A 27,588-nucleotide genomic window follows, 5' to 3' on the forward strand; every position below is an offset into this window, starting at 1 on the left:
AGACTTAAGCACATAATGATGAGAAACTTACATTTCGGTTAAAAAAAGAGATAATTCGTTTAAGGATTTCACACAAAATTTATTCACAAGGATTAATATAAAATAAATTATTATTGAAATGAGAATATGAGCTTGTTTTTTTTAAATATGATTTATTATTAGTTTTTGTTTATAAATACTTTTTTTGACAAGTGTTTGCATGTGATTTAAAAAAAAAAAAAAGTAACAGAAGAAGGGGTGGGCGGAAGTTGCACGTGAAGCATTTTCCCTCTAGGTCAATAACTCGAAGCTTCAACAATTGAATGGTAGCATGGTACCAGCAAATTTTTTTAAAGAGAAACTATTATGGGTCATTGGGTTATATGTTCATTACATGAACCTCAAAAAATTACCCGTTCCATAATTTATAATTTGTTATATTTTTCTATTATATATAGATAATATAGGGTTAAGTGGCATGTATAAAAAAAAATATTTATAGATAAGTGGTGGTTAGGACATGCTATGTCTCCTTCTGTACCGGGAAAAAAAAATTCTAAATCTCAATTAAAAAATAATTATTAATGTAATTTTTTTTTTGGCTGATGAATTATTAATGTAATTAACATAAAGGTGATTTTATAATTTCATGAAGCCAGATCATAGACAACAAATCACCACGATTTCCAGATAGACTTTCTCCGTCTTCTTACCGATGAAGTCGAAAAAAGAATAATCATTCATCAACCAAACTAGCCGTAAGTGCCCATGGCTATTTGCTCGTCACCTTCTTCTTCATCATCATCTTCGTCTGAGTCTTCCAACAACGCTAAGCTATGGATCTTACATGGCATTGCGGCTGGAGTTGCAATCGCAGCTGCTGTCGGTGCTCGCGCTTACTTCAATCGATTCGAGAAATTTCGTAGCCGCGTCGTTGGCATCATACCTGCCCGCTTCGCCTCGTCCCGTTTTCAGGGCAAACCTCTTGTTCACATTCTTGGAAAGCCCATGATCCAGGTACTCGCTTGCATCCCTTTGTCTCTCCTCTATGCAGAACACAATTTTTTTCCTTTTGCAAAATAATTTTTGATGTTCAGACTGTAGTCTTAGGAAATGCAAGGTGCTGAACGATAGCTTTACAAATCAATTGAAAGTGAAGATTTTTGTTTTTTAAGTGATATTTCTTTGATCCATCCTTCTGTCCTATATTACTTATGTTTCAGCAAACTCTTTTTCCCCATATAGTTCATCGTATAATTATCAGGAAGTAATTGGCGTTAAATCGTATTTGGGGGCACTGGAAAACAAGCCCTTGATTTAATATAAAATCCTGGTTGAATTTCCATATTGAAAAATCAGATGCATAGAGAAGCCAGATCGGGAAAATGAAACTTATGCATAATGATTCTCAAACAATGCTAAATTGATGAGGACCATTCTATTTGTTCGGGTTCTTTTTGGGTGTCCTGAATTCTGAAAAAGAAACAAGGTGTATTGATGGTCAGTTCGTTTGGACTAGCTGCCAACTGTGCTGCCATTGGATGAACTTTAGCATATATTGGTACACTTTTATCTGGTTAATGATGATAATAAGCATGTAATCCACGTGATTGTTTATACAGAAACCGTTAAATTTTTTTCCCCCAGCTATTGCACTTATCATGAATTTTTAAGCACCTTGTTTATGCATAATAAACTCATTGCCACTAATAATTTCAGCACCTTTTTATGATCTTTACTATTTTCAGTGATTTTCTCTCTGTTTCATGTTCTCAGTCAAAACTGATGCGTCTGGTCAATTGTCTTAATTTTACAGAGAACATGGGAAAGGGCAAAAATGGCTTCTACATTGGATCATGTTGGTAGGTCTTCATGCCTGACTAATTGTAATACGTCATAAATAGTATTTAAATTAGAATGCCTACGTGAATCCCTGAAAGTGGAAAAAATGACTAAATTCCCTTGATTGAAACTATTCACGTTAGTAGGTCTGATTTTCTGACACACATTATTAGCACGAACAGCTGCAGAAAGCGTAGATAAGTTATGTTGATTTTTCCCTTTTCGGTTTAAGGTATCATTCAGTTCAAATTGCATTATCATTTGTATGCCCAGTATGTGTTGCACTTTAGGGACATTGAACAGAGACAATTTGCCTTCGCCCATCCTGGAACTGGGTGGGTGAACATTTCATTTCCGTTGTCACTGTTTCTTCACTGGTTCAATATAAAGGCTCTCGGTGGGCTTTCTAAGGCTAGAAGTTACTCAATGTTGCTAGTATCTTACTGCTTTGCCTTGCTTTCCTTTCTGACTATTTTGGCTAATGAATTTCCGAACATCAAGCTTTGAACTGGATTGTGTTAAAGACAGGTTTTCTTTTATCTGTTTGAGGAAATGGTGGATGCTTTCTTGATCTGATTGATAGTTTTTTTCTGGTCTTAGTTGTGGCCACTGATGATGAAAAGATTGCTGACTGCTGTCGACAATTTGGAGCTGATGTCATAATGACATCAGAATCCTGTCGAAATGGTAATCAGACTAATTCCTTAATATATTTTGCCATTTTAGGCCGTGATATTTTGGGGCCATATTTCATGCTTCTACTCTTAATAGGTACTGAGCGCTGTAATGAAGCCCTTCAAAAGCTTGAGAAAAAATATGATATTGTTGTCAACATTCAGGGTGATGAGCCTCTTGTTGACCCTGAGATAATAGATGGTATCGTAAAAGCATTACAGGTAAGATATTGTTTTTCACTTGCTTTTTTAAAACGGGAGAGACAGAGATGTTTTGTAATCAAAGGTTTCATGTATCCCTGCCTTAGGTGCTGATTATTATCTGTAATGCTCTTAATATAGTGTTAGGTACATCTTATCTTCGCATTGGAAGAACATGTCATTACTGGATTTATTGTCCTTGTGGTTACATTGAAGTTTATCATGTTTCCTGCAGGCAGCTCCAGATGCAGTGTTTAGCACTGCAGTCACATCTTTAAAACCTGAAGATGCAAATGATCCAAACCGAGTGAAATGTATTGTAGATAATCATGGTTATGCCATTTATTTTTCGCGAGGACTGATCCCATTCAACAAGTAAGTGAATAATTAACATCTTTATTTTCTGGTCCCGATTGTTTTTTTTCATTCACAGTACAACTTTCTTTTCAAATTAACGTACAAATTTGCCGCAAAAAATACATTTCCAATAATAAGGATCATGTCTGTATAAATTATGCAGGTCAGGGAAAATCAATCCACGGTTTCCTTATCTGCTTCACCTTGGAATTCAGGTAACCGAAGTGGAAACTCGGAAAAAAGTGGTCATCATAAGATCAAATGCAACTTGTTATTTACTACTGCTACTTTCGTCATTTTGAATTACTAATTATCTGTATACCTATTTGCCAGAGCTATGACACGAAGTTTCTAAAAATATATCCAGATCTTCAGCCCACTCCATTGCAACTTGAGGAGGATTTGGAACAGCTTAAAGTCCTTGAGAATGGCTATAAGATGAAGGTACCCAAAGTTTGGTACAGATCCATTTTGATTTATCTTTATGTCACTGACAAAATTTTTACTTTTTTATTCTGACTCATTTTATATAATCACGTTGCGGGAAACAAATGAAGTTAAAATTTAACAAGGTCAGGTCCAGTTGCCATTAAAATCTGTCAGGTGTCCTACACCATCTGCTCCCCAAGTTTTCTGCATGGTCTATAAAATGCCTTAGATGTGTCAGCTGTCGACAACCAGAATAGGTTATTGGATATGGACAGGGTTCTTTTGTTGTTTGTGTGTTATGTGCGCACTTAGCGGCAATCTGGAATGCAGGCATTATAGCTTTTATTTATAACTTTGCAAATCTAGGTCTGGGTTGGGAATCAAAATGCATTCGAGATGCATCGGTATTGTTGTTCAAGGAGAGTAATGTATTTGTGATTTATCTCGGTTATTAAAGAGTTCCACCCTTGGGTTAAATGGTGCAAGGCCAATGCATATAATTTTGAATTTTCAATTCAGTAAATGCTGTTCTAGAAATTAGATGACATTTGGGATAATTTATTTTTCTTACCTTTGATCATAAGCATCTGATGGAGCTAATTAGCCGTATGATATGATATATTTTGCACATCAACATTAGTATATGCCTGTGTGAACTTTCATGACCTGTTTCAGATAATCAAAGTGGATCACGATGCTCATGGTGTTGACACTCCAGAAGATGTTGCCAAGATAGAATCTCTTATGCGCGAGAGAAACTTGTCTTGAACTTACATTCCATGAGCTCATCTACGTGCAGTTATTTTTGTAATTTTCCCCCGCTTTTATTTGTTCTCGCATGTCTTTCAACATAGTGTAAGTGTTTTGATTTACAGGTTATATTACATAATTAGCATCCTAGTAGGACTGACTAGGTTTTCATGTAGTACAAAACAAGAACGGGAATTTCAACTCTCAAGTCCTCAACTTTGATGCATGCGGTGAATTGTTATAAGAGGTTGAGAATTACTTTCTTTTCTTTAGAACTATCTTTCCTTGATTTCGTTTATCAGTGGTAAAAGGCTAAGGTATTCTTGGCTAAGCAGTGTCGATCACATCATCCGTGTTCATGAAAGCATTTATCGCCAAAATTCAGGCAATATAGCTTGCATTAGTGTCTTATATATTACTTAATATTGGTGCAACCATTACATAGATAACAGTTAAATTCACCTCATTCTCCAAATGCTTTTAGTGGTTCGCATCCTGAATCTAAATTTGCTTCTAATTTTGGAATTCAATGTCTGTGACGAAAATTTCATGAGCACACGCATATGGAGAAGGCAGCAAACGCTTTACAAAATTGGTTCTCGTAAAAATCTTACGCCCAATAGTTTATGAATTGAGGTGTCCCTGACTATTAAATTATGCATTTGGGCTGAACCAAGAATGATCTGTCACTGGATTGACTTAATCAACGCCAAGCTCTTGATTCTATATTAAAACAGAGCATCTAGATTGGATTTAAATCCCATCTTTGACGTGAAGATTTTATTGGATGAAATATAAGTATTTTTGCAAATATTTTTTAAATATGAAGGCATGTTTTAATTTTGATGAATTTTTAAAGCCTAACTCATCTAAACTTTTTCTACCAATAAAAATAGAGAATAGTGCGATTGGGTAGAGGGATTTGATTAACAACTCATAATCATTTCTTCCCAAAAAAAAAAAAATCACTATCATTCATATTGTGGAGCAGGATTAAGTAGTTCCTAGAGCTTCAATTGGCGGCGAATGATGTCTTCGAGGAATTATGAAACAGAAATATTACATTTGCCAATAAAATCATTATAAGTTAACGGATAATCAAAATAAGCAAAAAGTTCTGGATAAAGTCATAAAATATCTAAAAGCATACTAAACATTTTTGAATAATGTAAGATTACATAATTAAATCTATTTTTTTAAAAAAAGCAACTAGGGAAAAGAAGACATGGATCAGCAGTGTTTGGGTTCGGACATACTTATAATTAAAATTTTAAATTAAGTTCTTTTTTCCTTTTTTCTTTTGACCTAAAAAGAGTTCTATGTATTTATATAATTTTTTTTTTGCTCTAATGATTTAAGACTACGTAATCTAAATTTTTTAAAGAAGGCATGACAAGGCGTTTAGGCTTAGAAAAATGATTTATCGGGTTCATATACATATTTTTACAAATATTGCATACTGATAGGGTTACATGTTGAGGATAATGAAATGATGATCAAGAGAAAAATATCACGGTTTGTGACGCGGCACCACTTCATTGGGCCACGTCAATCAATTGACGGACCACCTGATCCATCCCTGTATCTCCTCGTCCACACAGCTTAAAAAGAAAAATCCGATACCTAACAAAATTCGTTCTTTCAAAACCTATCTGTCCCTGTTTCACTTCCCACTCTTCCAGATCTTCACTCCCAAGCACCCCTGGAGCTACGACCCTCTGCTTCAATGGCTACCATACTCGAACCGATCGCCGTTTCTCGCTCTTCGTCTCTTCCTTCCGCTACTTTCTCTCCAATCACAGCTTCTTCTGCACTTCCCGGCCATAGGACCTCAGCTAAGCTGCCGCACTACAGTGGCCTTAAGCTCAGACCCATCGCAATTACTCGTTCAGCTGGTTCCCTGAATTCCAGCTCGAGGATTGCTCGTCGAGGTGGCCGTGTTGTGTGTGAGGCTCAAGATACCGCTGTCGATGGTAAACTTTTTTTTTTTTTTAAAAAAAAGAAGTTTTGTGTTGAATTTGTTATCTAATTTTCCGGTTGGTTGGTTGTTGAAAGAATATGGAAAAAGAAACTTAGATATCGCTTTTAAGTAAAGATTCGCACTTTGTCAGTCTTTTGGAGGGTAAATTTTATTGTCAGGTTCTTCTTTGTGAAAGTGTATACATGCTTGATTACCTACAAAAGCCAGTTTCCAATTCTACGAATTCTATTGGATTAAATCCGTGAGGTTTGGTGCAGTCTTTGGAAGTAGATATCTAGTGTTTTTATTGATCATGGAAACTTATTTAGAGGAATGGCCAAATTCATTAAATGTGCAACACTGACACTAATTGCTTGAAGAATCTGATGAGTAAAGTGAAAGTAATTTGCTTAATAGGGTTGCGTACTTGATGTAGATGAGTACTTGCTTCTTCATGACACTTTGTATGAGTTCAATTGTTGTGATAGTTTCTCTGAAATAGATTTCCTTTCTTTGTTTATCTTATCATCTCCGGCTTCTAAAAAGAAACAACGCCATTGTGTGCTTAATTCTTTCCTTTTGTGGTGCCTCTTCTATAAAATTATAATTCTGTGGAGAGACATGGTCAAAGATGACACATTTTTCAAGTTCTCCTGGAGTTTTTGATTATTGAACATGGGCATAAGGTTAAAGCGTTGTTGTGAACCTGTCGTGGAGTTACCAGCTGCGTAGTTTTGACCTTGTCAGTTCTCTGTTAGATGGATGCTGATTAGGAATAATTGATTGTTGTTGCACTGTAAATGGACCAATGTTTATTTTATCGAGCAAATTATTCAGAACTGCTTAGTATGGTTTTATGATTTAATGGCAAAATACTACTTTGTACGCACCATCTAGTCAGCATTTTCTTTGCAAAGATCTTGCTATGATATTCCAATCTGAAATAGTTTCTTCCAACTGTGCTTCATTTATCCAGCATCTAAGCTTTTCAGGATTATGCCTTTCTTTCCCATCACTTCAATTATAGGGATGCATGTGGATCCTAATGATCTCTTTCTTCACACTTCCAAATCTTGCTTGTGTCAGAAGAATCTAATTAAAGTAAAATATTTTGGTTTTTTTTTTTGGGGACATGGCAGTGGCTCCTGTTACTGATGCAAATTGGCAGTCCCTTGTTATTGAATCTGAGACTCCTGTTTTGGTTGAATTCTGGGCCCCATGGTGTGGGCCCTGCCGTATGATCCACCCTATTATTGATGAGCTGGCAAAGCAATATGCTGGGAAGCTCAAGTGTTACAAAGTTAACACTGATGAGAGCCCCTCAACCGCAACTCGGTATGGTATTCGTAGCATCCCTACTGTGATGATCTTCAAGAGCGGTGAGAAGAAAGATGCAGTTATAGGTGCAGTGCCAAAGTCAACATTGACCACAAGTATAGAAAAATTCTTGTGAGGTGGTAAATAAAGAAGGCCTTTGCTGGAAGTAAAGCTACTTTTCATTTCAGCTTCTTCTCACCTAAAGCCGTGTCTCATGTTTGGATTACTGAAATACTCACTTAAGCTTCTGTATAGTCATGGGATTCTTTTCAATAAGATAATTATCATTGTATCAATATTAAGTAAATTGAGTTGCCATTATATTGCAGTTTCATGTTTTAAATCTATTTCATATATTTAGCTATTCTGTTTGTTTCTACCTTTTACTTGAGAACCTCACGAGTGATTGTGGATTTGGGGGTGTGTGCATATAACTAGAAAAAAAGAAAATGCTTAGTCCCGTGATGCATAATAAATGAGTTATCGCGCGAGAGTCTTGGCATAATTGGCACATCCATTAGATTGAAATTATATGGAATTCATTTGCTTGGGTTTGATCATTTGCTCTAACCTCTTCTCCTTCTCTCAAATTTCTCCCAAGTGTATATGCTTCCTTTGTAACTAGATCAGTGCACCAAATGGATTATTGGGACTCAGATAACATCAACGGTTTGGTTTTGCATCCGGAGAGCGGTTTAAGTATATTTGCTCAATAAATATTTTAATTACAGACATTGGATTTCATTAATACTTAATAATGATGTAGATATTATTGTTAATTCATGATGCAATCGTTGATCCGTACGTAGAAATTAAATTCTAAACAAATGGTGAAATTGATGAAGCGTTGCATATGTAACACACAACATAACCCTCCCAAGAGATGCCTCTGTTATAACATCTGGTGTCATTCTTTATTAGCTGCTTCCATGTCCTTCCAGATTGATGACGCGGTTCTGAAAACAAATCAAACAACCGAGTAGTGTTCACAAACATATATTATATGACCCACCTTACAAACGCAGATAATGAAAATTTATGGGGGAAAAAAAAGGAAAGAATAGAAAATTGAGGGAAAATGGTTGAATGATAATGAACTTATTACTCAAGGGAAAATAAACCGAAGAAAAAGGATTTGGGGGTGAAGAGGCAAAAATGAGTTTTTCGTGCAATTCCTGGTTTGTCTGGCATCAGCATCAAAACAGACATGAACTCCAGAAAGTTGAAAATTTTGGGGACTCACATTGGTGTTGGGGCATCGTATCACCCTTTTTGAACTTTGGTACCTCTAGGTTGTTATATGCATTTTTTTAAGACTAAAGGGACAAATATACTCATAAAGTGACTAGCCTGTGACATCCAATATTCTAAAACGAGAAAAATGATATAAATACCTATAATGTTACATGAGTGGGTGTAAAAGTGATCAAATCGTTAGCTTTGATCTAACGCCATTAACTTTGATCGTTAAATTCTGATTATGCATGCCACGTGTCAATCTTTGCTGATATGGATTAATAAATGGGCAAAAATATCCATGAAGTTATTGGCTAGAAGCAAAAATATCCATAATGTTATTAGAGTTGGTGCAAAAATGACTAACCCATCAAATTCCTTAAGTGTTGATTGTTTAGCTTACATTTAAGCAGAAGTTGATCATTTTTTTTTATTGACATGGACAAAAAATATTCTCAAATGAAATTCTTTGAACGTCCATCGGTCATTGTACGAATATCATATGAGAAAATATTGTTTTGATTGAAGTTCAAATTAAATTGATTTCCTTGCAGTAAGGACGAAAACCATTTGAAATTTTTAAACATATCATGAATGAAATTGCTTAAGGTTGTTACAATGTTCTTAAGGTAGGGCGACGTAGAAGGTGTGCTTAGTTTTAATCCTTAATTGTGTATAACTCATTCCACTATGTTGAATATCAAGTTTTGCAAATTAAAAAAAATGAGTGGAGAGGGAGGGAGGAGAAAGGAAGTAGGCAAGATATATGGCCATGGAAAGAAACTAGTGACATGGATTTTGACGGATTAATCATTATTACACCTATTAAAGTAATATTATGAGTACCATGCGATGATCAATCAACATCTGTAAAAATTCATTTAAGAATATTTTTTATGTATATCAGCAAACAAATAGTCAACTTTTATTTAGATGTCCGCTAAACGGTTAATATTTAAGTAATTTGATAAATTGATTACTTTTGTACCAACTCTAGTAATGTTATGGGTGTTTTTGCTCTTGGCCGACAACTTGTGAGTATTTTTATCCCTTTATTAATTAACGTCAACAAAGACTGAAATATGACATGCACAGTCAACATTTAACAATTAAAGTTAACGGCATTAGATTAAAGTTAATAGTTTGATCACTTTTATACCTATCCATATAAAGTTATGGGTATTTATATTCTTTTTCTCACTTTAAGATATTGGATACTCTTGATTGATTATTGTGTGAGTATTTTTGCCCATTTGTCATTTTTTAAAAGTTGATTCTCAAACGCGTTTAGGCTTTAGAAAGATTGAAGTGCAGGGATCGACCTGTATTATGGATCTGAATGTTAAAAGTCGAACGCCTCTTTCTCACAATCAGGTCATACGTTACGGAGAGAATAACATGAGAAGCAAGCTCATTACTAGGAACGTAGACGCAGTTTATTATTAACTTATCTCTTTCTTATGATATTCGTCAGAAAATGTTTTCAAGTCTACTTATGAATTTCATGAGTCCTATAGCTTTATCTCTTCTCTTTCTTTCAACTTTATTCTAGAATACTTTAAAGATGATCTCATTCCCAAAAATAAACCGAAAGCAGAGAGATTTAGGAAATTTTCGTACATGCAGCCCTAACATGTGCTTTCTTATCTTGCCGTCTCCAATTTCCTTCGTCCAGCCGTACATTGCCTCCGTACTTGACAGAACGTGTAAGGAAAACGCGTTTCATTAAAATCAAACTTCCCATCTATATATTTCGGAAATTTTAGAGATCCCTTTTTATTATAATCACCGACAACCGCCTCCTCAGCCTATAAAACGGGCCACTAACTTGAAAGCATTTATTCACACGTACTTCCCAGTTCCAAGACATTAACAGGCGAAGTACCCACGATTCTGTTTGTTTCCTCAGAAACATGGGGCCTCTTATGATCATTCTTTCTCGTTTTCTCTGCTTCGTTTTCCTTGTGTTCAGCGCCGCTACACCCCACGTCCATGCCTTACCTTGGCTCCATGCTCATGCAACCTTCTATGGAGCAGATCAAAATCCCACCGCCTTGGGTAAGTCTTCTTAATTTTCATGTCTAACTTTTTAAAGAGATCAGATCCACACGAAAGTAAAACTTTGGAGACGAGATCCAAATCCTTATTAATTACATCAGATTTATTTGCTGAAACTGAATTTTCTCTCTTAGTTCTCCATTCTGGAAGTCACACTAATGTGAGAAGGATATGTAATTAATTGGTGTTTTGATTAAATATGCATGAGGCAGGAGGAGCATGTGGTTACGATAATACGTTTCATGCTGGGTTTGGAGTGAACACAGCAGCAGTGAGCACGATGCTTTTCAGAGGCGGACAGGTGTGTGGTGCATGCTACCGAGTTATGTGTGACTACCGGGCCGACCCAAAATGGTGCCTCCGGGGCCGCACCGTCACCGTCACGGCCACCAACTTCTGCCCTCCGAACAACCACGGAGGTTGGTGCGACCCGCCTCACCATCACTTCGACATGTCCATGCCTGCTTTCTTTCGCATTGCACGCCAAGGCAACGAAGGCATCGTCCCTGTCCTTTATATCAGGTAATGAATGATGATGATGATGATGATGATGATATACATGCACCTGTATGTATAAGGTTAATGTAAAAATAATTATTGGACACTGCAGGGTGAGATGCAAGAGAAGAGGGGGAGTGAGGTTTACGTTGAAGGGGCGAGGGAACTTCAACATGGTGATGCTATCCAACGTCGGAGGCAGTGGAGAGGTTCAGGCAGTGTGGGTGAGAGGTTCCAGGTCAGCAACGTGGGCCCCAATGCACAGGAACTGGGGGGCCTACTGGCAAGCCAGCATGGATCTTCGAAACCAGAACCTCTCCTTCAAGCTCACCTTGTCCGATTCCAACTCTCTTCTCTTCTCCAATGTCGTCCCTTCCTCTTGGTCCTTCGGCCAGACCTTTTCCTCCCATTCTCAGTTCTTCTAACAATTCCACGGAATTCAGCAGAGACGACATACAAAAAAGTGGGTCTCACGAAGCAAGCCCCATCTTTCATAACTTCACCGTACCAGGGGATCCAAGTTACTCCAAAACCAACCAAATTTTTTATGGCTGGTGGGCTTTGATACATATATATGATCTATGTTTTATTATTTTTTATTTTTCATATGATTGAATAAGTTGGGGGACAATGTTATCACCCCTGCTCTAATTAATTTAATATGTATCTGCAAAATCAAGTACATGTATCTGTTTATATATATGCTCCAAATATTGGGAGCATGATGAGTTACGCTATTTTGTTGTCGTTATACTGCATGGTGAAGAATCATCCTTCTGAATTATTGATTTTGCCAAGGGTTGGAATTTTAGATTTCTCACATTGTACTCTTCATCACCTCATACTCGCATCATATATATGAAATGGAAATCTTTTGTGAGATAGGTGTGATAATATATATTTCCTATTCCACAAAGGAAATATATTTATTGGCCAAAATTATTATTAAGCTAAAATCGCAGAGTAAAAGCATGTTTGGGGGAAAAACAAAACAACTCAGCAAAGTTCTCTTGTTTAAATATCATGCCGGGAGAGTGCCACGTGAACTACGCTTTTTCTTTCCTTTTTTTTTTTTTTTTAGTAAATGTGAACCAAGCTTTTGGGCCACCTTTTTCCTATACTCAAATAAGATTTCCCTGACTAAATTTTAACCCAAAAAAATTTAAGGAAGAGGACGACGAGGAACATCTTCCTTTAAAACTTAAAAATAAAATCAGCTCCAGTATTAATATTTATTTTTTCCAAGGTCCTTATACTTGAAAAAAAAAATATAGAGATCAATAACAAAATAAGAATAAAATGTAAGGATTTAAAGTTATTTTTTTCCTTAAAATATATGACAAATAATAAGATTCAATCTGAAAGCTGATGTAAAATTATTAAATTAGCAATCAAGTGAGAGACTCAGGATATGTTTGAGAATATATGATAAAATGAAAAGGAAAGGTGAATAATAAAATATAATGTAGTGGAGTGCGATAGAGTGGGACATTCCATTATTTGGGGGATTTTTTAAGAGAAAAAATAATTTTATTTAATCATTATTTAAGAATAATTATAAAATTAAATTTAATATAATTATTCGGTTTTAAGATAAAAGAGGAGTGAAAGAGAGAAAGATAAGGATGGTAATTTTATAAAAAAATAATTTATATCATATTATTTCATTCTCAACCCTCCAAATTAGAGGATCAAGAAAAATTAATTTAGGATGATAAGATATGACTTGCAAGGCAACCAAGCTATTTCACTTCATTTTAAAAATTTCTCTTAAATAATGACATGAAACTTCTTACCATTTCATTTTATTTTATTTAAAAAAAAAAAAAAAACTCCCAAACATGGCCGGGGTAAAATCTATTATCATACTCCGCCGCCTACTGGCTAGCTTGGGCTGTGAGCCGAGGGCAGCACAAGAACACTGCCTGAACATTTTTCACACCCATTGACTGCATTTGTGGAGATGACAACTACAATCTTCTTCACAAACCTTAAAAAGTCCCTGAACTTGACAATAAAATTTATACTTTCAAGACCGTTCTCCTCTGCAAATGTGCAGCCTGCTACTTACAGAAGAAACCTCATCTCTAGAATCATTCCTCTGGGAAACCCTTCAATCAGTTTAGTCCCTGTTCTTGATGAGTGGGTCCAAGAAGGTAACCCTGTCCATGACATCGAGCTCCGGAAGATCGTTAAAACGCTCCGCGGCCGCCTCCGCTTCAAGCAAGCACTCGAGGTAAGTCTCTCTTTCGGCTTACGATTTTCTTACCTGTCGCTGAGCGTAACAATAGGGTTTTTAATTTGTTGTCGTTTATGAGGTAAATGTTGAGAAAACCAAAGGTATGGCTAAGCAGCCGTACTCTGTTTAAATATAGAGTATTCAAGTTTTGCGGTAACACCATAGTCCTTAGGTTGTTTGATGTATTTGAGGTAAGAAAGTTGGAGTTCAATTTGATGGCATTTCAAGCTGGAGCCTGCATCGACTATTTGTAGTAGACGAGGGAAAATGCTGGAAAAACAGTGATTTGAGGAAAACTGTAAGCTAAGTATTAATTTTGTTATACCTCCTTGCTGGGATGACAACTGAAAAGAAGAGTGAATATAATGTTTTATGGTGCTTTGAGCTATACGGAAGTGATAGTTCCTGACTGTGTGGTTGGTAGTGGCGAGAACAGGAATGTGATAAATGAACTGATGAAATTACAATGTTTATATTCTCCAAATACAACGCCAGTTTTCACCTTGTCATTTTCACTCCCACCGCACCCTTTGGCTGGACAAATAGTTTGCGCGAGGCTCTTTTGAGCAGTTTCTGAAACAATATGTTTGTTTTCCAATGTTTATTCTGTTAATCCATAAATAGGGATAAGACTATTCGTATCCAGTATACATTGAAATCATATCTGCAGATAATATTCCTGGGTTGGAAATTTCTCTATAATTAGGTGATTGGTGATTGCTATTTTCTTATACTTGACAGGGGTGAGTTTTTTTTTTAATCTTCATATTGAGATATTCATTCTCAGTTCGTTAGGAATTGTTGATATCACGAATGCTACATTTGAAACTGAAGGAATTTGCTTGTTGGTTTAATATTTGTTAAAAAAGCTGCCCACATCATAGATCCAAAGTTCTTTGACCACATCTGAAATGAAAGAAAAGTATGCATGGTATCATAACAAAGCCAAAGAGTAACTGCTGAAGTAAAAGGAAGAGTGAATTTTTTTTTCCCCATTTATTCCTAGATATTTTACTATTACTGAGATACCTTCAATGTTGATTACACGGTTTTGTTGCTTGATCTTATGGATGACTGTTGAAACTTTGATATCTTAGGTTTCTGAGTGGATAAGAAGTAAAGGGCTTTTTCCATTTTCACCTGGTGACCAAGCCGTGCAGCTAGATCTTATTGGTAAAGTACGAGGCCTGGAGCTTGCTGAGAAGTATTTTCAAGATCTGAGTGATGCAGAAAAAACTGAGAAGCAATATGGTGCTCTTTTAAATTGTTATGTCAGGGAACGCTTAGTTGACAAGTCACTTTCCCTCATGTACAAGATGAAGGAGTTGGGTTATTCTTCTGTTTTGGACTATAACAACGTAATGTGCCTCTATATGCACACAGGTCAACTTGAGAAGGTCCCTGATGTTTTTGTACAAATGAAAGAGGAAGGTGTGCTTCCAAATGATTTTAGCTACAGGATTTGCATAACATCTTATGGTGCCAGATCTGATCTTGCGAATATGGAGAAAGTATTAGAGGAAATGGAAAGGCAAAGCTACATTCTCAAAAGCTGGAATGTATATTCAATGGTGGCCAACTTCTTCATAAAAGCAGGTCAGAAGGAGGGAGCTCTGATTTACTTGAAGAAATGTGAGGACAAGGCAGGCACTGATGCGCTTGCTTTCAATCATCTGATTACACACTATACAAGTCTTGAGAACAAAAGAGCAGTGTTGAGACTATGGAATCTGCTGAAAGCCAGATTGAAGAAGCAAATTAACAAGTACTATATCAACATGCTGGGTTCTCTGGTGAAGCTAGGAGATCTTGAGGAAGCTGAAAAATTGCTCCAGGAGTGGGAATCATCGGGTAACTATTATGATTTCAGGGTGCCAAACGTGCTATTGATTGCGTATTCTCAGATGGGAATGATTGAAAAGGCTGAAACATTGCTCCAGAGCATGATTGGCAAAGGCAAGACTCCAACCCCTAATAGTTGGTCTATCATTGCTTCTGGATATGTGGCCAAGCAGGATATGGAGAAGGCCTTTCAGAGCTTTAAGGAGGCTTTGGCTTTAAGGGCTGAGAATGAAGGCTGGAGACCAAAGCTTGACCTCATTTCAGGCTTATTGAGCTGGGTCTCTGATCATAAAGATGTGGATGAAGTAGAAGAGTTTGTAAATTCTATAAAAACTGTGATTCCCATGAATAGGGACATGTATCTCTGTTTGCTGAAGGTGCATGTAAGACGCGGGGAGGGAGTAGGGGGGATTTTAGAGGAAATGAAAGCTGATGGGATAGTGTTGGATGAAGAAGTGGAGAACATCCTTAGCTCGAAAGTACAATAATATTAATTTTGTTATTCTTTGCTCGTTACTCTGTCTTGCCACCTGAATGAGCAGTGAAGTAAAATTAGCAGAGAGGTGGTCTGGTTGATCCTCACATCTATTGAACAAACAGAACCGAGCCATTTCTTGTGCACCTCCTTAATGAAGACAATCGAATTTCAGACACACGCAGACTTTTATACTTCAGCTGGATTTAGTTCTTAAAATACAAGGAAAGCATTCTGAGAGTTGTGGGAAAAAAAATTAGTGGAGTGCCTAAGTTCTTTTGTTTCTCAATTCTCGGAGTGCCTACGTTCTTTTTAATCCATTTTTTCCATCGCTCTCTTTAATTTATGCTTGTACATTGTATTCATGAACTAAACGTAAGGAATCAACATTATTATCAATATTAATGTATTGAGGTATGATAAAAATATAATTTTGGATCTCTGCATTTTGTTTGTATTTAACTATTGATCTTTGTTTTTTTTTTTTTTTGGTGTTTTCAATCTTCACATTTTTGTTTTTTATTATTTTAAGCTTCTCTAAGATCTTTGTACTTTATTTATGGAGGGATTTAAAATAATAAAAAATAAAAATTTAAAAATTTAAAAGATAAAAAAAAAGTATGGAAATCAATGGCAAAACATAGTAAGGATTCAAATTATGTTTGCGCTAAAATATATACCAAAATGAAGTATTCATAAGTAATGGGCCTATTTTTCGAATTCCATTGCACTGGTTTGAATAATATATTTCGGACAAATACGCAAAGCAACATTATTACCGTGTGGACAGCAATATTCTGACCCTAAATTCATACAAAAATATTCGGATACTATTTTTCGGCCAGCAACATTCACTTGTTGGGCTTTGAGCCCAAAGTCCATGTCCCAGGACACTACTTCTTAGTTAGGAGCTCATCTTTCCTTCCTCTCTTCATCTTAACCGAGTTATCGACACTCAACCCGTTCTGTTTCTCGACTCGCTCAGGCACCTGAAGCTTGGAGCCAAAACAAAATGTCAGAGAAAGACAAAGACGAAGTTCCGCTTAAGAGGAAATCTAGGAAAGAGCGAGAAGATTCGGATGTAGACTCGGAAAATGAGAGAAAGCACAGTGATTCGAGAAGGAAAGGGCGAGAAAGTTCTGGTTCGGAGGGAGAACATGACAGAAGGCACAGGAAGAGTGATAGGAGAAAGAGAAAATCACGGAGTCGTTATAGTAGCGATGAATATTCCGATTCCAGTTCGGACTCTGATGATGATGAGTCCGAGTATTCCGGGTCTGATTCGGAGTATTCGGATTCCGAGTCGGGAAGCTTGCGTTCTGAGGAGTCTGTGAGTGAGGAAGAGAGAAAAAGGAGGAAGAGGAAGGAGAGAAGAAGGAGAAAACAGAAGGAGGAAGAGAGGGAGAGGAAGAGAAGAAGGAAAGAGAAGGAAAGGTTGAGGCGGAAGAAGGAGAAAGAGGATAAACGGAAGAAAGAGAAGAGGAAAAGGAAGAAGGAAAAGAAAGAAAGGGGGAAAAGGGTGCAGTCACGAATTCATGGGGAAAGTATGGTGTTATCCGAGAAACTGATATGTGGTAAGTGATCAAGATTTTTCTCTTTTCTAGGCGTAAAGTCTCTGAAGCAAATGTTTTTTTTTTTTTTTTTGAAATGCATGGGATGTATATATCATCTGATTTCTTATGTCTGTTTTTGTTGGGACTTGCAAGGCTGTATGTGGTCAGGGAGATTGCTTGATTGTTTCAAGGATGAGATCAAAACCACTTTAGAAGTTGTTCTCTGATTTTTTTCTTAGGGTTATATATTTGAGTTATTTGTGACTGCGTGAGGCTGGGACCCTTAATGTTTGTTGATTTTGGTTGAATTTTTTAATGAATGAACTTCAAAAGTTTCCAAATTGTCTCTTGACTTTTCTTTTCCCAATTTTCACATATTTCATTTAAAGTTAGAGAAGAACAGTAGGTTTTATCAGACTGATTTAGAGATAATAATTAGACCAGTACTGAAATTCAAGTATATGAGTTAAGTGCTAACTAACTGTAATATTGCTTAGTTAGGATCTTCCAAATAAGAAAAAGGTTTACTTATGCTTCAGAATTGTTCTTTTAGGCTTTGGATGAAAGAGAAGAGGGTGTGCATAGATTACAGAATAGAATTATAGAAACAACTGCTAAAAGGTTCAAGCTTACCCTAAAAAGATTCTTTTCAATCATATGTGATGCTTGAGAGAAAGTTGTCAACCTGTTTAAAAGACAGCGTATCATTAATACTAAAAATATTGACTACAATTATGCCATTATTATTGGAGAGGAGTTACAGAAGGAAGGTTGTCAGCTAAACTCTCCTGATTGCGATTTCTGGTTTAACTAATTGCGTTTTGGAATTTGTTGGATCATTCGAATTGCTGTTTGCCACATGTTTGGATCCTTGACCTTGAGAGATGAAGATAGGTGTTGGTTCTTCGCGAGAGAATGTTGGTCATCTCTTTCTATTTATTTGACGTGGGGCTTAGATTGAGGAGGAAAGAGTGGTTTTTGTCAACTGGCTTCATTGTTGAAAGGGTTCATGGCTTCAATCATACAGTCTGGCTCCTTCTTTGATGTTTTCATCTTTGTTACTTAATGGACTTCTTACAAGCTTTTATGGATAGGAAAAAATAGCCTATTGCTGATATAATTCAAGCTGTAACCTACTGATTATGAACGTTTTGACTGGATTGTAAGGTGCTGCTATATATTTGCTTGTGAAGAAGCTTTGATTTGCTTATACTCTCATTTCATAGCATCAGTTACCAATGCTTATCACAAGATTGTTTAGATTGACCAAGTTGAAGATGTTTGAATGAAGTAAATTATCTGACAAGTTTTCATGTCGAATCATTAATAAATAGAAATTGTAGCTGTTATTTCTGTGAATTGAGATTCTCACCTGTTCTCTGGTTGATTTTCTGAATATTACAGGAACAAACGACCAGAGTTCACTGCATGGCTGGCTGAAGTAAAGCAGGTGTTTATTTTGTTTACTTTGTTTTTTAACTCTGCATGACAAATGTGATATTTCCTCTTCCTGTTTGTTATTTGTGGTCCTTTGTCCATTCTGTAAGAAATTAAAAAAATGTTTACTTGTTAACATTATCAGATGAAAAGCTTTTCCATATTCGTCACTTGAAATATTGTTATTGTTTCAATGATGGTGATGGTGATGAAAATTGTACATCTTAGCAAATTAGATTACATTTCTTTTATGGTTGTTGTACAATTTCTTGCTTTTCCCTTTAAATCAATTGCAATAAGTCTTTTGCCATTCTTTTGTTTTTGTAATTTACACTTGTGTCATGTTCATGTGGAATATCTGACTTTGTTATGATTGCTGGTGTTCCTTAACAGGTTAATCTGGAGAGCCTTTCTAACTGGGAGGAAAAGCAGATGTTCAAAGAGTAACAGCACTTTAATTTGCTTATTGTTTCATTTTGTATGCACGTGCCAGTTCTAACATTCCGTACAATGTTAAGCTGATTTCTTAATTGTTGTTTTCTTTTCAATTTCTGATGTGCAGGTTCATGGAGGACCACAACACTGCTACCTTCCCCTCAAAAAAGTATAGATCTTTACCATCATTATTTCTGCGTATTCAAATTGATTTTTGCATAATTTTGTGCTCCCTTTTATTCACCTATAGCTCTTGCCTGTGAATTTCTTGGGTCCTCTGAAATTTTTTGTATTGATCAATGTAAACTCTGGCCAAAAAAACTTTTAAAAAAATGGAAGGTGCATGCTGTACAGTGCATAAATGGATTTAAGATTTCAATATCGTAAACTTGTTTATACATTTTTAGGGTTGATGAATGCTCCAATTTCTGTATGGCAGGTACTACAACCTGGATGCTTATCACAGGCGTCAAATGGAAAAAGAGATGAAAAGGGGTTTTAAGAAGGTTGCAGCTGCAGAACGTACTGTTTTTAATGATGAAGAGCAACGAAGGTATGTTTTTGGGAATATTTTTTTTATTAATTTTGATTTGAAGTGGTTCTGTTGTTGGGATCTTTTTTTCCAAGATATATGTTATTTTGATCTATCTGCTGAAGAAAGCAACAATTATAGGAGCTAGGTTACTAGTCAAGTCATAACAATTGACTAGTAAACTAGCTTCTCTAATTCATTCTCGATTTTTTTATGCTGATCAATTGCTTTTCATTTACATAATCCTACCATCTATTGAATGTCTTGAAATTTTCGTCTCAATAGCGGATGAGACATTTCAAGGATGTCATTGATGTGCATGGTATGTGTGACTGTGTGCCAACTAATTATATATAGACTAGGCCCCATTCTATAGTGGGGCCTGGGTAATAAGTTGTGAATGGTTTTGGTTTTGCACGCCTATGTGCATGCAAGTTATGAACTAACAAACAAGACCCCTTAAATGTTAGTTCCCATGCCCTGTAAAACAGTTCCTTTTGGCACCCACCAAGGTTGTCTCTGTCGAACCTAATTTCTTTGCTTGATTCTTGGCTTTAATAATCGATTTCATTGCACTTGCAGGCTAGAATTACAGCAAGCACGTGAAAAGCACAAGGAAGAACAAGTGCTAGCATTAAAGCGCTCCATGCAGAGTGGAATGGTTTGTTTTCACGAAATTGCCTCTAAGCTGATTTCTTATAGCTATTCTAGTCCCTTTGTTGATTCTTGGCTAAGTCATTTTTCAAAATTTCGTGTGCCATAAATTACAGGCACAGGCAATGAAAGAGCAAGCTCAACTCAGGGAGGAGATGGCTTACCAGTACAAGCTTGGAAATTTTGAGGTAAGGAGTACAGCCTAAATTCTATTTGAAGCTTGTTCAGTCTATCAGAGGCTGCCTTCTCAACTGCAATTATTTTCACTGTAGGCTGCTGCTGCTATTCAGAGAAGATTGGACCCTGATGCTGCCATGTGATAGTAATTGAATCATGTACTTGGAATCAAAGGATTAGATGATAGGGTGACGGTCATGAGTATTACTAGAATTTTCAAAATGATGGCTCTTTTGGATCATTCGGTTTTGGTAATTGCATCCGTTGAGGATGTGTTATATTTATATCAACAGATGAGTTGTAATTTCAATGGGGGAAAAGATGAGCTGTAATTTCAGTGTAATGGTTTGATGGTAGGCAGGGCACCGTGACTCAGCTGGGCCTGCGATCAAAGCCATGCTAATTTCTATTTCACATGATTTAGATTTTTGCATTTCACATGGTTGAAGTTGCGTTACGTTGGTTGACACATCAGGGCCTCCCAACGAGAAGTGAAATTAAGCAAGTTCATTGCTCACTATAAATCCCTAGTCGAATCAATGGTTAATCCCTTTTCCCCTGGTAATTTCAAGCGGATAATATTTAGTGAGACCCAAGATTTATAATATCGACTTTCCTTGAAAGGCACTAACTCTTAAGTGTTGTTTTTAAAAAGTTTGTTATATATTTTTACCAAAACTGTGAATGCAAACTTCTGTGGTAAATTGCAGAAAAATTAAAAATAAAAATCTTAAAAGTTAAAAACGTGCATATTTTTCTTCACAGTTGTAAATAGAACTCTTGTACTGAATTTTTTTTTTGGTATTTAAAATTAACTTGAATCTTTTTAAAAAATGATAATAAAATTTTTTTAAATTATATAAATAATAATTTATCTCTTAAAATATTATAATTTTATTAAAGTTTTTAAGAATTTTTGTATTAATAAATTTTAAATTAAAAATATTATTTTATTTTTATTAATAAATTGTGATTTTTTGCTCAATTTTTATAATTTTTTTGAATAAAAATTTATTTTTAAAATAAAAAATTATGATTGAGATTTATTATTTTAAAAACTTATTTTTTAATAATAAAAATTATACTTAATAAATGATGATTTTTTGTTTAACTCTTACAATTTGTAAAACAAAACTTGTTATTTCTTAAATAAAATTATGATTGAGGTTTGTTATTTTAAAACAGAAATTATATTTGATAAATTATAATTTCTTATTTAATTTTTATATTTTTTTAAATTATAATTGAAACTTGTTACTTTCAATAAGAATGAAATGATTTTTTTTATTTTAAAATTTGTTGACACGAAACTTTAGTAGAATTGTAACATTTTAAAAAATTAGATTATTATTTATATAATTCAAAAAAAAAATTATTATCATTTTCCCTGAATCTTTAAACTTTAGACACTTCAAAATTTAAAAAAAAAAAAATGAAGCTCCCAACGAAGTTCTGTAAAAGGAAAGATAGATTTATATGAATCTGAGAAGCTCATTGGCGTCTGGCTTTCATAGCTCAGTTGGTTAGAGCACCCGTTTAGTAAGCGGGAGGTCTTGAGTTCGACTCTCAATGAAAGCACTTGTTTGTTCTTTCGTGTTTTCATTTTCGATAAACATGTTGATGTTTGGTTTACCTCAAGTGCCGAATCTGATTGAATATTTTCCTCATTACTCAACTCTCATTGCTCATCCATTCCTCCCCATCAAATCATCAATTCTCCAACAACGTTTAGGAGCAGTTGTACCTGCCCCAGCTCTTATGGTCTTCTCCTGTACTCGTCACCCAGCAAGGCGGGGAAATCTCCAGGTTAGCCTTTAAGTGTACATTTTACAATAATTGTGCTTCCTCCCTGAAATATAATAAATTTCACATCTTTAATTAAAAATTTTTAAATTATATACTCCTTTTATTAAAAAAATATAAGGTATTTTTAATCAAATTTTATCTTTCAATAAATTAATTATTTATTTTTAAACTAATTTTATCTTTTTATATTTACCCTTATTAAATACTCTATAATAAATATAAAATCATTATCTATAAAGATATTTTTTTTAACAAAAAAGCAATGATTATACTTCAAAAGATTAAAAATACCTTACATTTTTTAATATTTAAATTTTTTAAAAAAATACTTTATATTTTTTAACGGAGAGAGTATGTAACAAATAAGATATAAAAGATATAATTTTTTTGACCAGCATTTTAGAATATATAATTTACAAAAAACATTTATTTATCTTAAATTTACATAAAATATATTTTAATCTTCATTTACTTTAACGCACGGTTCTGTAATTATAAAACTATACAATTTCAACAAACTATGTAAAAAAATATACGCGCATTCATATTGTAAAAAATGAGAAATAAATTATTAAGCACATTAAGTATAATTAAAAAACTTTCACGGGAATGTTATTCATTCATTTGTAATTTATATGAGGTAATTATTTTAGTTTGTGATAGTTTGTTTACCTGAAATTAGCTTTGTGATAATTAATATTTTTTCTTTTAGAAAATAACTAAAATACTTAATAGGATGCGATATTTTTGCACAAGTATTTTTACATGAATCATACATATTTCCTATGCTTTCTTTAAAGGCCCGATAATTAAGTCGTATTATATTATAATTCATAATTTACAAACAATATGTTTATTGACACACACACACTCAATAGTTTATTTTAAAAAAAATAAGCACATATTATATACACTGCATGTATTATTTTTTTAAAAAAATAATTCTAACATCTATTTTATTTCATCACATTCTCATCAGCCGACGAGGTAGCTCATGTGTCATGTCTGTCTTTTTAGGTTTTAAGTTTTTTTTTTAAATAAGTTTTATGTGACTATTATTTTCTCAATGTCACGTCTCATGGTCATAGTTGTTTTTTTTTTTTTTAAACAAAAATTGATCGGGGTTAAGGCATTAAAATACTTTTTTTTTTTACAAAGGGCCTTAAAATACATTAAACGTGATCAGGAAACAAACCAAAGGTTGAGAAAAAGAAAAGAAGAAAAAGAAGAAAAATAAAACAAACCAAAGAATTAGGATAAAAAAAGAAACCAATAAAACAGAGAATCTATATTCAGCCCACAATTTTTGAAACTGACCTGTTATAAATTTGTCCTTTAAGTGGTTTATTTATTGATATTGTTTACAGCTCAGCGCTTATTTTGCATTATCATTTACAGTGACTTGAAGCAGATTTTTTAGTGAGTGTCGGTGTTTATCTAATCTTCTTATAGTATTTGACGCTGGAGGAAAGCTAGATCTGTGGGGATCTGAATCTGCAATCACATCCATGGCTTCCAAGCTGGTAATCATCATAGTCTTCGTCTTTGACTTGATTGCTTTTGGGCTTGCTGTGGCAGCTGAGCAGAGAAGAAGCAAGGTGACATATTTTGATCACGCTGCTTTCTTCCTTTTTTCTTCCCTGCCTGATTCGTTTCTTTCTCCCTTCGAAATAAAAATCTGGGTCCATTTTCATTGATGATTTTTTTTCCTGGGTTTGTAAAATAGTATGGACTGTTTTGCTTGATTGCCGAGAAAAATGTAGAAGGAAATCGAGGAAACTTCATCCCGAATCTTCTCTCTTTCGTATTGATTAGATGAGGGGAAATTTGATGTTGGGAACGTAGTGTGGTTGAGTAGACGCTTCCAAGAATCTGTCATCTATTTGTGCGTTAACTCTCAGTTCTCGATGAAATATGATTTCTTTGACCACAGTTACATATAGATCTCCAGAATTTTCTTCATGCTTCTAGTCCTTCAGATTTGTTCATGTCTGTGTCTGTGTGTGTATCCGCCTGTATTCTAGAAGAAACGCTTTTGTACCCTAGAGGAAAAGGAAATGCTCTGTGATGTAAAACGTCACGTGTCTTTTCTTTACTCTCTGTCTCTGGGGATTTGTATGCTTGTGCACGAAATTGGTTCATTCTTACAGCGTCATTGAAGCCAAAGATCTAGTTTCTTAAATGTTGCACTCAATGCTTGTGATGCCGTAAATCGTGATGGTGACCTCAACTATTCCGGATAAACAGATTAATGTGATACTATGTCTGGCATGTCATTGATTGAGTTTCTTAGCTTTCAGTACAATGATATTTTTCTCTTCTTTCTTTTCGTGTTTGTCGGCAGGCCAAGGTCGTTCATGACCAGGATTACAATTATGATTACTGTCGCTATGATTCTGACATAGCAACTGGTTTTGGTGCGGGTGCTTTTCTGTTCCTTCTGATTAGCCAAATCTTCATAATGGTGGCAAGCCGTTGCTTCTGTTGTGGGAAGCCTCTGAGCCCCGGAGGTTCAAGGGCCTGTGCAATTATCCTTTTCTTAATCTGCTGGTATATGATCTTTCTTCACGAAAATTAGGAATACTAGTACTCATCTCATGTCTCAATCAAATTTAATTTAGAAAATTCAGACTTGTTCACATGAGTTATCTAATGTTTTCTGCTACTTTTTGTTGTATCGAACTGATTGTTCTTCTTTTGCAACTCTGTCTCAGGTTGTGTTTCTTCATAGCGGAGATATGCTTGTTGGCAGGATCAGTTAGGAATGCATATCACACAAGGTACAAGACTTTCTCGGACATCGACCCGATTTCTTGCGCAACACTTCGAAAGGGAGTTTTCGCTGCAGGTGCTGCTTTCATTTTCCTCACTGCCTTAGTCTCTGAGTTCTATTATATCAGCTATTCAAAGGCCAGGGACAGCTTCCAGCCTTATGCTGGCCGAGAGACTGGTGTGGGTATGGGAACCTACAAGTAAGCTCATTATGGATACAGCAATAGAGATGACACCCTTTCTGGATTTTAGACTCTGCGATATTTGTTTATTCGATTCCAAAAGTCAGCTGTGTTGAGGGTTTTAGTTTAGCTGGTGTACTTGAAAAGGCTTGTATTCTTATGTTGTCAATTATCGTTGTTATTGTTGTTGTTATTTTTGGCTTCTGAGGGCCTTTGTACCTCTCTTACATATGTTTTCCTTCTATGCCACATAAGAGAAATTTGTTCTTCAATATTCATTCCCTGTACAAGCATATACTATATTTATATATATGTATGTATGTATGTATGTATGTATGTATGTATGTATGTATGTATGGAGAGAGAAGGTAGTAGGGGCAAATATATATTAATGGAATTATTCCTAATAAATATTTTAATAATTTTACTTTTAATAAACACTTTATTCCATGCTAGCTCAACCTGGTTTGCCGGATATCACAGAGATCACAGGAATATTGCGGAGAGATTCTACGTATTGCAAAGGGTGAGTTGACTTGGTTTTTGGTTTTTTTTGATCAAACTGAAATGCAATCATAATCAGAATTACATCAAAGTCAACAAACTAAAGAGAGCTAAATCATTCATCATTCACCCCTTTTAGGTAATTAAGGTGGTGGGTAATCAAAGATGTAGAAGACACTCTTAGTAGAATGGGCTTACTTCACTAAGGAGTGGGCACTAATAAAAACATCCTTGTGAACAAAATTAATACTAACCAACCAGTCCCTATTAATTAAATTACATGCATTACAAATAATATTTAGGAAAGGGTGATCAACACTATGTCTGTGAGTGATAAGGTTGATTGCTTCAACACAATCAAAGTAAACTTCAATATACCTAAACCCTTTTGACCAGCAAAGATAAAGTCCTCTAGTAATCCTCATAATCTCTACAATAATAAGTGGTAGCTTTCCTAAATTACAGCAAAATCTGAAGATCTAGTTACCATCTTCGTTAACTGCTCTTCTGCCACAAGTAGCTAGACCATTAGCATTAACAAAACCATCCATATCAAGTCTGATGGAACCCTTATCCAAAGGGTGCCATTTGTAGGGTGTTTTATGTACGGTAAAATTCTTAAGCATATTAGAATCCATGACAGCCTTTATAATATACTTCCTAGAATCCATCTGCAAGATAGGTTCTTCATCTTCAAATAGACTTACACATCCAGTTGTCCATAGTTCCCAACATAAACATGTAAAGGTTGTCAACGAAGATACCTTATTTGCATAATCACATCCAGGGTCATTTATTGAATTCCATCTGATCCATTCCAAGCATTGTTGTTGCATGAAGCAGCTCTAATAATCTAGTTTTACAATCTTACACCAAGCATCTTGGGCAATTTTTCAATCTTGAACAATGTGCATCATTGTCTCTTCCTCATCGCATCCAAATACGTAGTAATTAGAATGCCCTGAGCCTCTTTTCTCCCTTATTTTTGTTGTGTGAAGTTTGTTTCTACCTAATAGCCAAAGAAAAATTTTCATTTTTTCTAAAGTGTTCCATCTCCAAATCTTGGTCTAGAGTTTGCCTCTAACAATACTAGTACCTGTAAAAAGAAGATCATAGGCAGACTTAATGTTAAAAGAGCCATCAGTGGATGGCTTCCTCACAAATTTTTGATCCCTCTCATGACACTTAGTGGGCTAGTGTTAGTGATTAACCTAATAGTGGAGAAACTAAGCTAATTCACCATATACTACATGTCCCACGTATCACTAGGGTGATGAAGTGTTCAATAGTAGAAACAATATCAACCAAAGGGCCATTAAGGGTTTGTTCATAACAGACCATTTGTCAAACTAGAATTTAAATAATTCCCCTGGAATGCAATGCTAGTCTAGACCTTTTAAGAATCTATCCCAAACCTTCACAATACTCTTCCAAGTCTTAAAAGAATACTTCCTCTTAGTAATTAATGGGAGTGCACTATCACCACACTCATATTTAGACCGAAGTGCTTTCAACCACAAAGCATCAGTATTAGATAACAAATTCCAACCCATTTTCAAGATGAACTCTTGATTTTGGGTCTAAAAATCCTCAACTCCTAAGCCACTTGTCTCCTTTTTGTTTTTAATGATGTCCCAAGATACAAGGTGTATTTTCCTCTCATTCTCATAACTTCCCCA

General features: G+C 35.2%; 6 protein-coding genes and 1 non-coding gene across 10 annotated transcripts; all 7 read left to right on the top strand.

Annotated features, from left to right (window-relative positions):
• The first annotated feature begins 648 nt into the window (after positions 1-648).
• Positions 649-4,530, top strand: LOC129315811 (3-deoxy-manno-octulosonate cytidylyltransferase, mitochondrial). 2 transcript variants are annotated; one of them, XM_054959880.1, is made up of 8 exons: positions 649-996; positions 1,796-1,841; positions 2,422-2,508; positions 2,593-2,717; positions 2,932-3,071; positions 3,217-3,268; positions 3,387-3,497; positions 4,158-4,530. In XM_054959880.1, exons 1-8 carry the CDS (start codon positions 748-750, stop codon positions 4,248-4,250), a joined length of 903 nt encoding a protein of 300 aa, XP_054815855.1. In that variant the 5' UTR covers positions 649-747; the 3' UTR covers positions 4,251-4,530. The 2 variants fall into 2 exon arrangements, with proteins under 2 accessions (XP_054815855.1, XP_054815856.1); XM_054959881.1 differs by having other exon boundaries at positions 3,421-3,497.
• Positions 4,531-5,874: 1,344 nt separating this feature from the next.
• LOC129315256 (uncharacterized) lies at positions 5,875-7,837 on the top strand. The gene is made up of 2 exons (XM_054958841.1): positions 5,875-6,205; positions 7,332-7,837. Exons 1-2 carry the CDS (start codon positions 5,959-5,961, stop codon positions 7,643-7,645), a joined length of 561 nt encoding a protein of 186 aa, XP_054814816.1. The 5' UTR covers positions 5,875-5,958; the 3' UTR covers positions 7,646-7,837.
• A 2,737-nt stretch (positions 7,838-10,574) lies between these two features.
• Positions 10,575-12,112, top strand: LOC129314968 (expansin-A12). The gene is made up of 3 exons (XM_054958454.1): positions 10,575-10,803; positions 11,016-11,325; positions 11,414-12,112. Exons 1-3 carry the CDS (start codon positions 10,659-10,661, stop codon positions 11,724-11,726), a joined length of 768 nt encoding a protein of 255 aa, XP_054814429.1. The 5' UTR covers positions 10,575-10,658; the 3' UTR covers positions 11,727-12,112.
• A 1,039-nt stretch (positions 12,113-13,151) lies between these two features.
• Positions 13,152-16,299, top strand: LOC129315793 (pentatricopeptide repeat-containing protein At4g21705, mitochondrial). 2 transcript variants are annotated; one of them, XM_054959845.1, is made up of 3 exons: positions 13,152-13,537; positions 13,737-13,838; positions 14,638-16,299. In XM_054959845.1, exons 1-3 carry the CDS (start codon positions 13,265-13,267, stop codon positions 15,868-15,870), a joined length of 1,608 nt encoding a protein of 535 aa, XP_054815820.1. In that variant the 5' UTR covers positions 13,152-13,264; the 3' UTR covers positions 15,871-16,299. The 2 variants fall into 2 exon arrangements, with proteins under 2 accessions (XP_054815820.1, XP_054815821.1); XM_054959846.1 differs by lacking the exon at positions 13,737-13,838 and having other exon boundaries at positions 13,153-13,537.
• Positions 16,300-16,777: 478 nt separating this feature from the next.
• Positions 16,778-21,083, top strand: LOC129315265 (vicilin-like seed storage protein At2g18540). Its single transcript, XM_054958852.1, is given in 9 exon segments — positions 16,778-17,355; positions 17,358-17,431; positions 18,815-18,860; positions 19,241-19,290; positions 19,410-19,451; positions 19,722-19,835; positions 20,397-20,475; positions 20,585-20,656; positions 20,741-21,083. Coding segments are annotated over 9 exon segments (1,011 nt in total). The 5' UTR covers positions 16,778-16,869; the 3' UTR covers positions 20,789-21,083.
• A 1,066-nt stretch (positions 21,084-22,149) lies between these two features.
• Positions 22,150-22,223, top strand: TRNAT-AGU (transfer RNA threonine (anticodon AGU)). Its single transcript has one exon. It is a non-coding gene; the product is annotated as a tRNA-Thr (tRNA).
• Positions 22,224-23,836: 1,613 nt separating this feature from the next.
• LOC129315946 (uncharacterized) lies at positions 23,837-25,677 on the top strand. Of its 2 annotated transcripts, none has more exons than XM_054960122.1 (3): positions 23,837-23,974; positions 24,796-25,001; positions 25,166-25,677. In XM_054960122.1, the coding sequence occupies exons 1-3, from the start codon at positions 23,960-23,962 to the stop codon at positions 25,425-25,427; spliced, it is 483 nt and encodes a 160-aa protein (XP_054816097.1). In that variant the 5' UTR covers positions 23,837-23,959; the 3' UTR covers positions 25,428-25,677. The 2 variants fall into 2 exon arrangements, with proteins under 2 accessions (XP_054816097.1, XP_054816096.1); XM_054960121.1 differs by having other exon boundaries at positions 23,844-24,049.
• The last annotated feature ends 1,911 nt before the right edge of the window (positions 25,678-27,588 follow it).

Source organism: Prosopis cineraria, unplaced genomic scaffold (assembly GCF_029017545.1).
Source record: "Prosopis cineraria cultivar Desert tree isolate PC_DT_omini unplaced genomic scaffold, ASM2901754v1 PC7, whole genome shotgun sequence".
In the NCBI taxonomy this organism is placed as follows: domain Eukaryota; kingdom Viridiplantae; phylum Streptophyta; class Magnoliopsida; order Fabales; family Fabaceae; genus Prosopis; species Prosopis cineraria.

What these genes read in the sequence shown, in the direction of transcription:
- LOC129315811 (XM_054959880.1), top strand. Translation starts at nt 748, where the DNA reads ATGGCTATTTGCTCGTCACCTTCTTCTTCATCATCATCTTCGTCTGAG. An exon ending in GGACTGATCCCATTCAACAA is followed by an intron (nt 3,072 to 3,216) that starts GTAAGTGAATAA and finishes TAAATTATGCAG; the next exon opens with GTCAGGGAAAATCAATCCAC. An exon ending in TGCTTCACCTTGGAATTCAG is followed by an intron (nt 3,269 to 3,386) that starts GTAACCGAAGTG and finishes CCTATTTGCCAG; the next exon opens with AGCTATGACACGAAGTTTCT.
- LOC129315256 (XM_054958841.1), top strand. Translation starts at nt 5,959, where the DNA reads ATGGCTACCATACTCGAACCGATCGCCGTTTCTCGCTCTTCGTCTCTT. An exon ending in TCAAGATACCGCTGTCGATG is followed by an intron (nt 6,206 to 7,331) that starts GTAAACTTTTTT and finishes GGGACATGGCAG; the next exon opens with TGGCTCCTGTTACTGATGCA.
- LOC129314968 (XM_054958454.1), top strand. Translation starts at nt 10,659, where the DNA reads ATGGGGCCTCTTATGATCATTCTTTCTCGTTTTCTCTGCTTCGTTTTC. An exon ending in TCAAAATCCCACCGCCTTGG is followed by an intron (nt 10,804 to 11,015) that starts GTAAGTCTTCTT and finishes TGCATGAGGCAG; the next exon opens with GAGGAGCATGTGGTTACGAT. An exon ending in GTCCCTGTCCTTTATATCAG is followed by an intron (nt 11,326 to 11,413) that starts GTAATGAATGAT and finishes TGGACACTGCAG; the next exon opens with GGTGAGATGCAAGAGAAGAG.
- LOC129315793 (XM_054959845.1), top strand. Translation starts at nt 13,265, where the DNA reads ATGACAACTACAATCTTCTTCACAAACCTTAAAAAGTCCCTGAACTTG. An exon ending in GCTTCAAGCAAGCACTCGAG is followed by an intron (nt 13,538 to 13,736) that starts GTAAGTCTCTCT and finishes ATTTGAGGTAAG; the next exon opens with AAAGTTGGAGTTCAATTTGA. An exon ending in ACAGTGATTTGAGGAAAACT is followed by an intron (nt 13,839 to 14,637) that starts GTAAGCTAAGTA and finishes TTGATATCTTAG; the next exon opens with GTTTCTGAGTGGATAAGAAG.
- LOC129315946 (XM_054960121.1), top strand. Translation starts at nt 23,960, where the DNA reads ATGGCTTCCAAGCTGGTAATCATCATAGTCTTCGTCTTTGACTTGATT. An exon ending in CTGAGCAGAGAAGAAGCAAG is followed by an intron (nt 24,050 to 24,795) that starts GTGACATATTTT and finishes GTTTGTCGGCAG; the next exon opens with GCCAAGGTCGTTCATGACCA. An exon ending in ATCCTTTTCTTAATCTGCTG is followed by an intron (nt 25,002 to 25,165) that starts GTATATGATCTT and finishes ACTCTGTCTCAG; the next exon opens with GTTGTGTTTCTTCATAGCGG.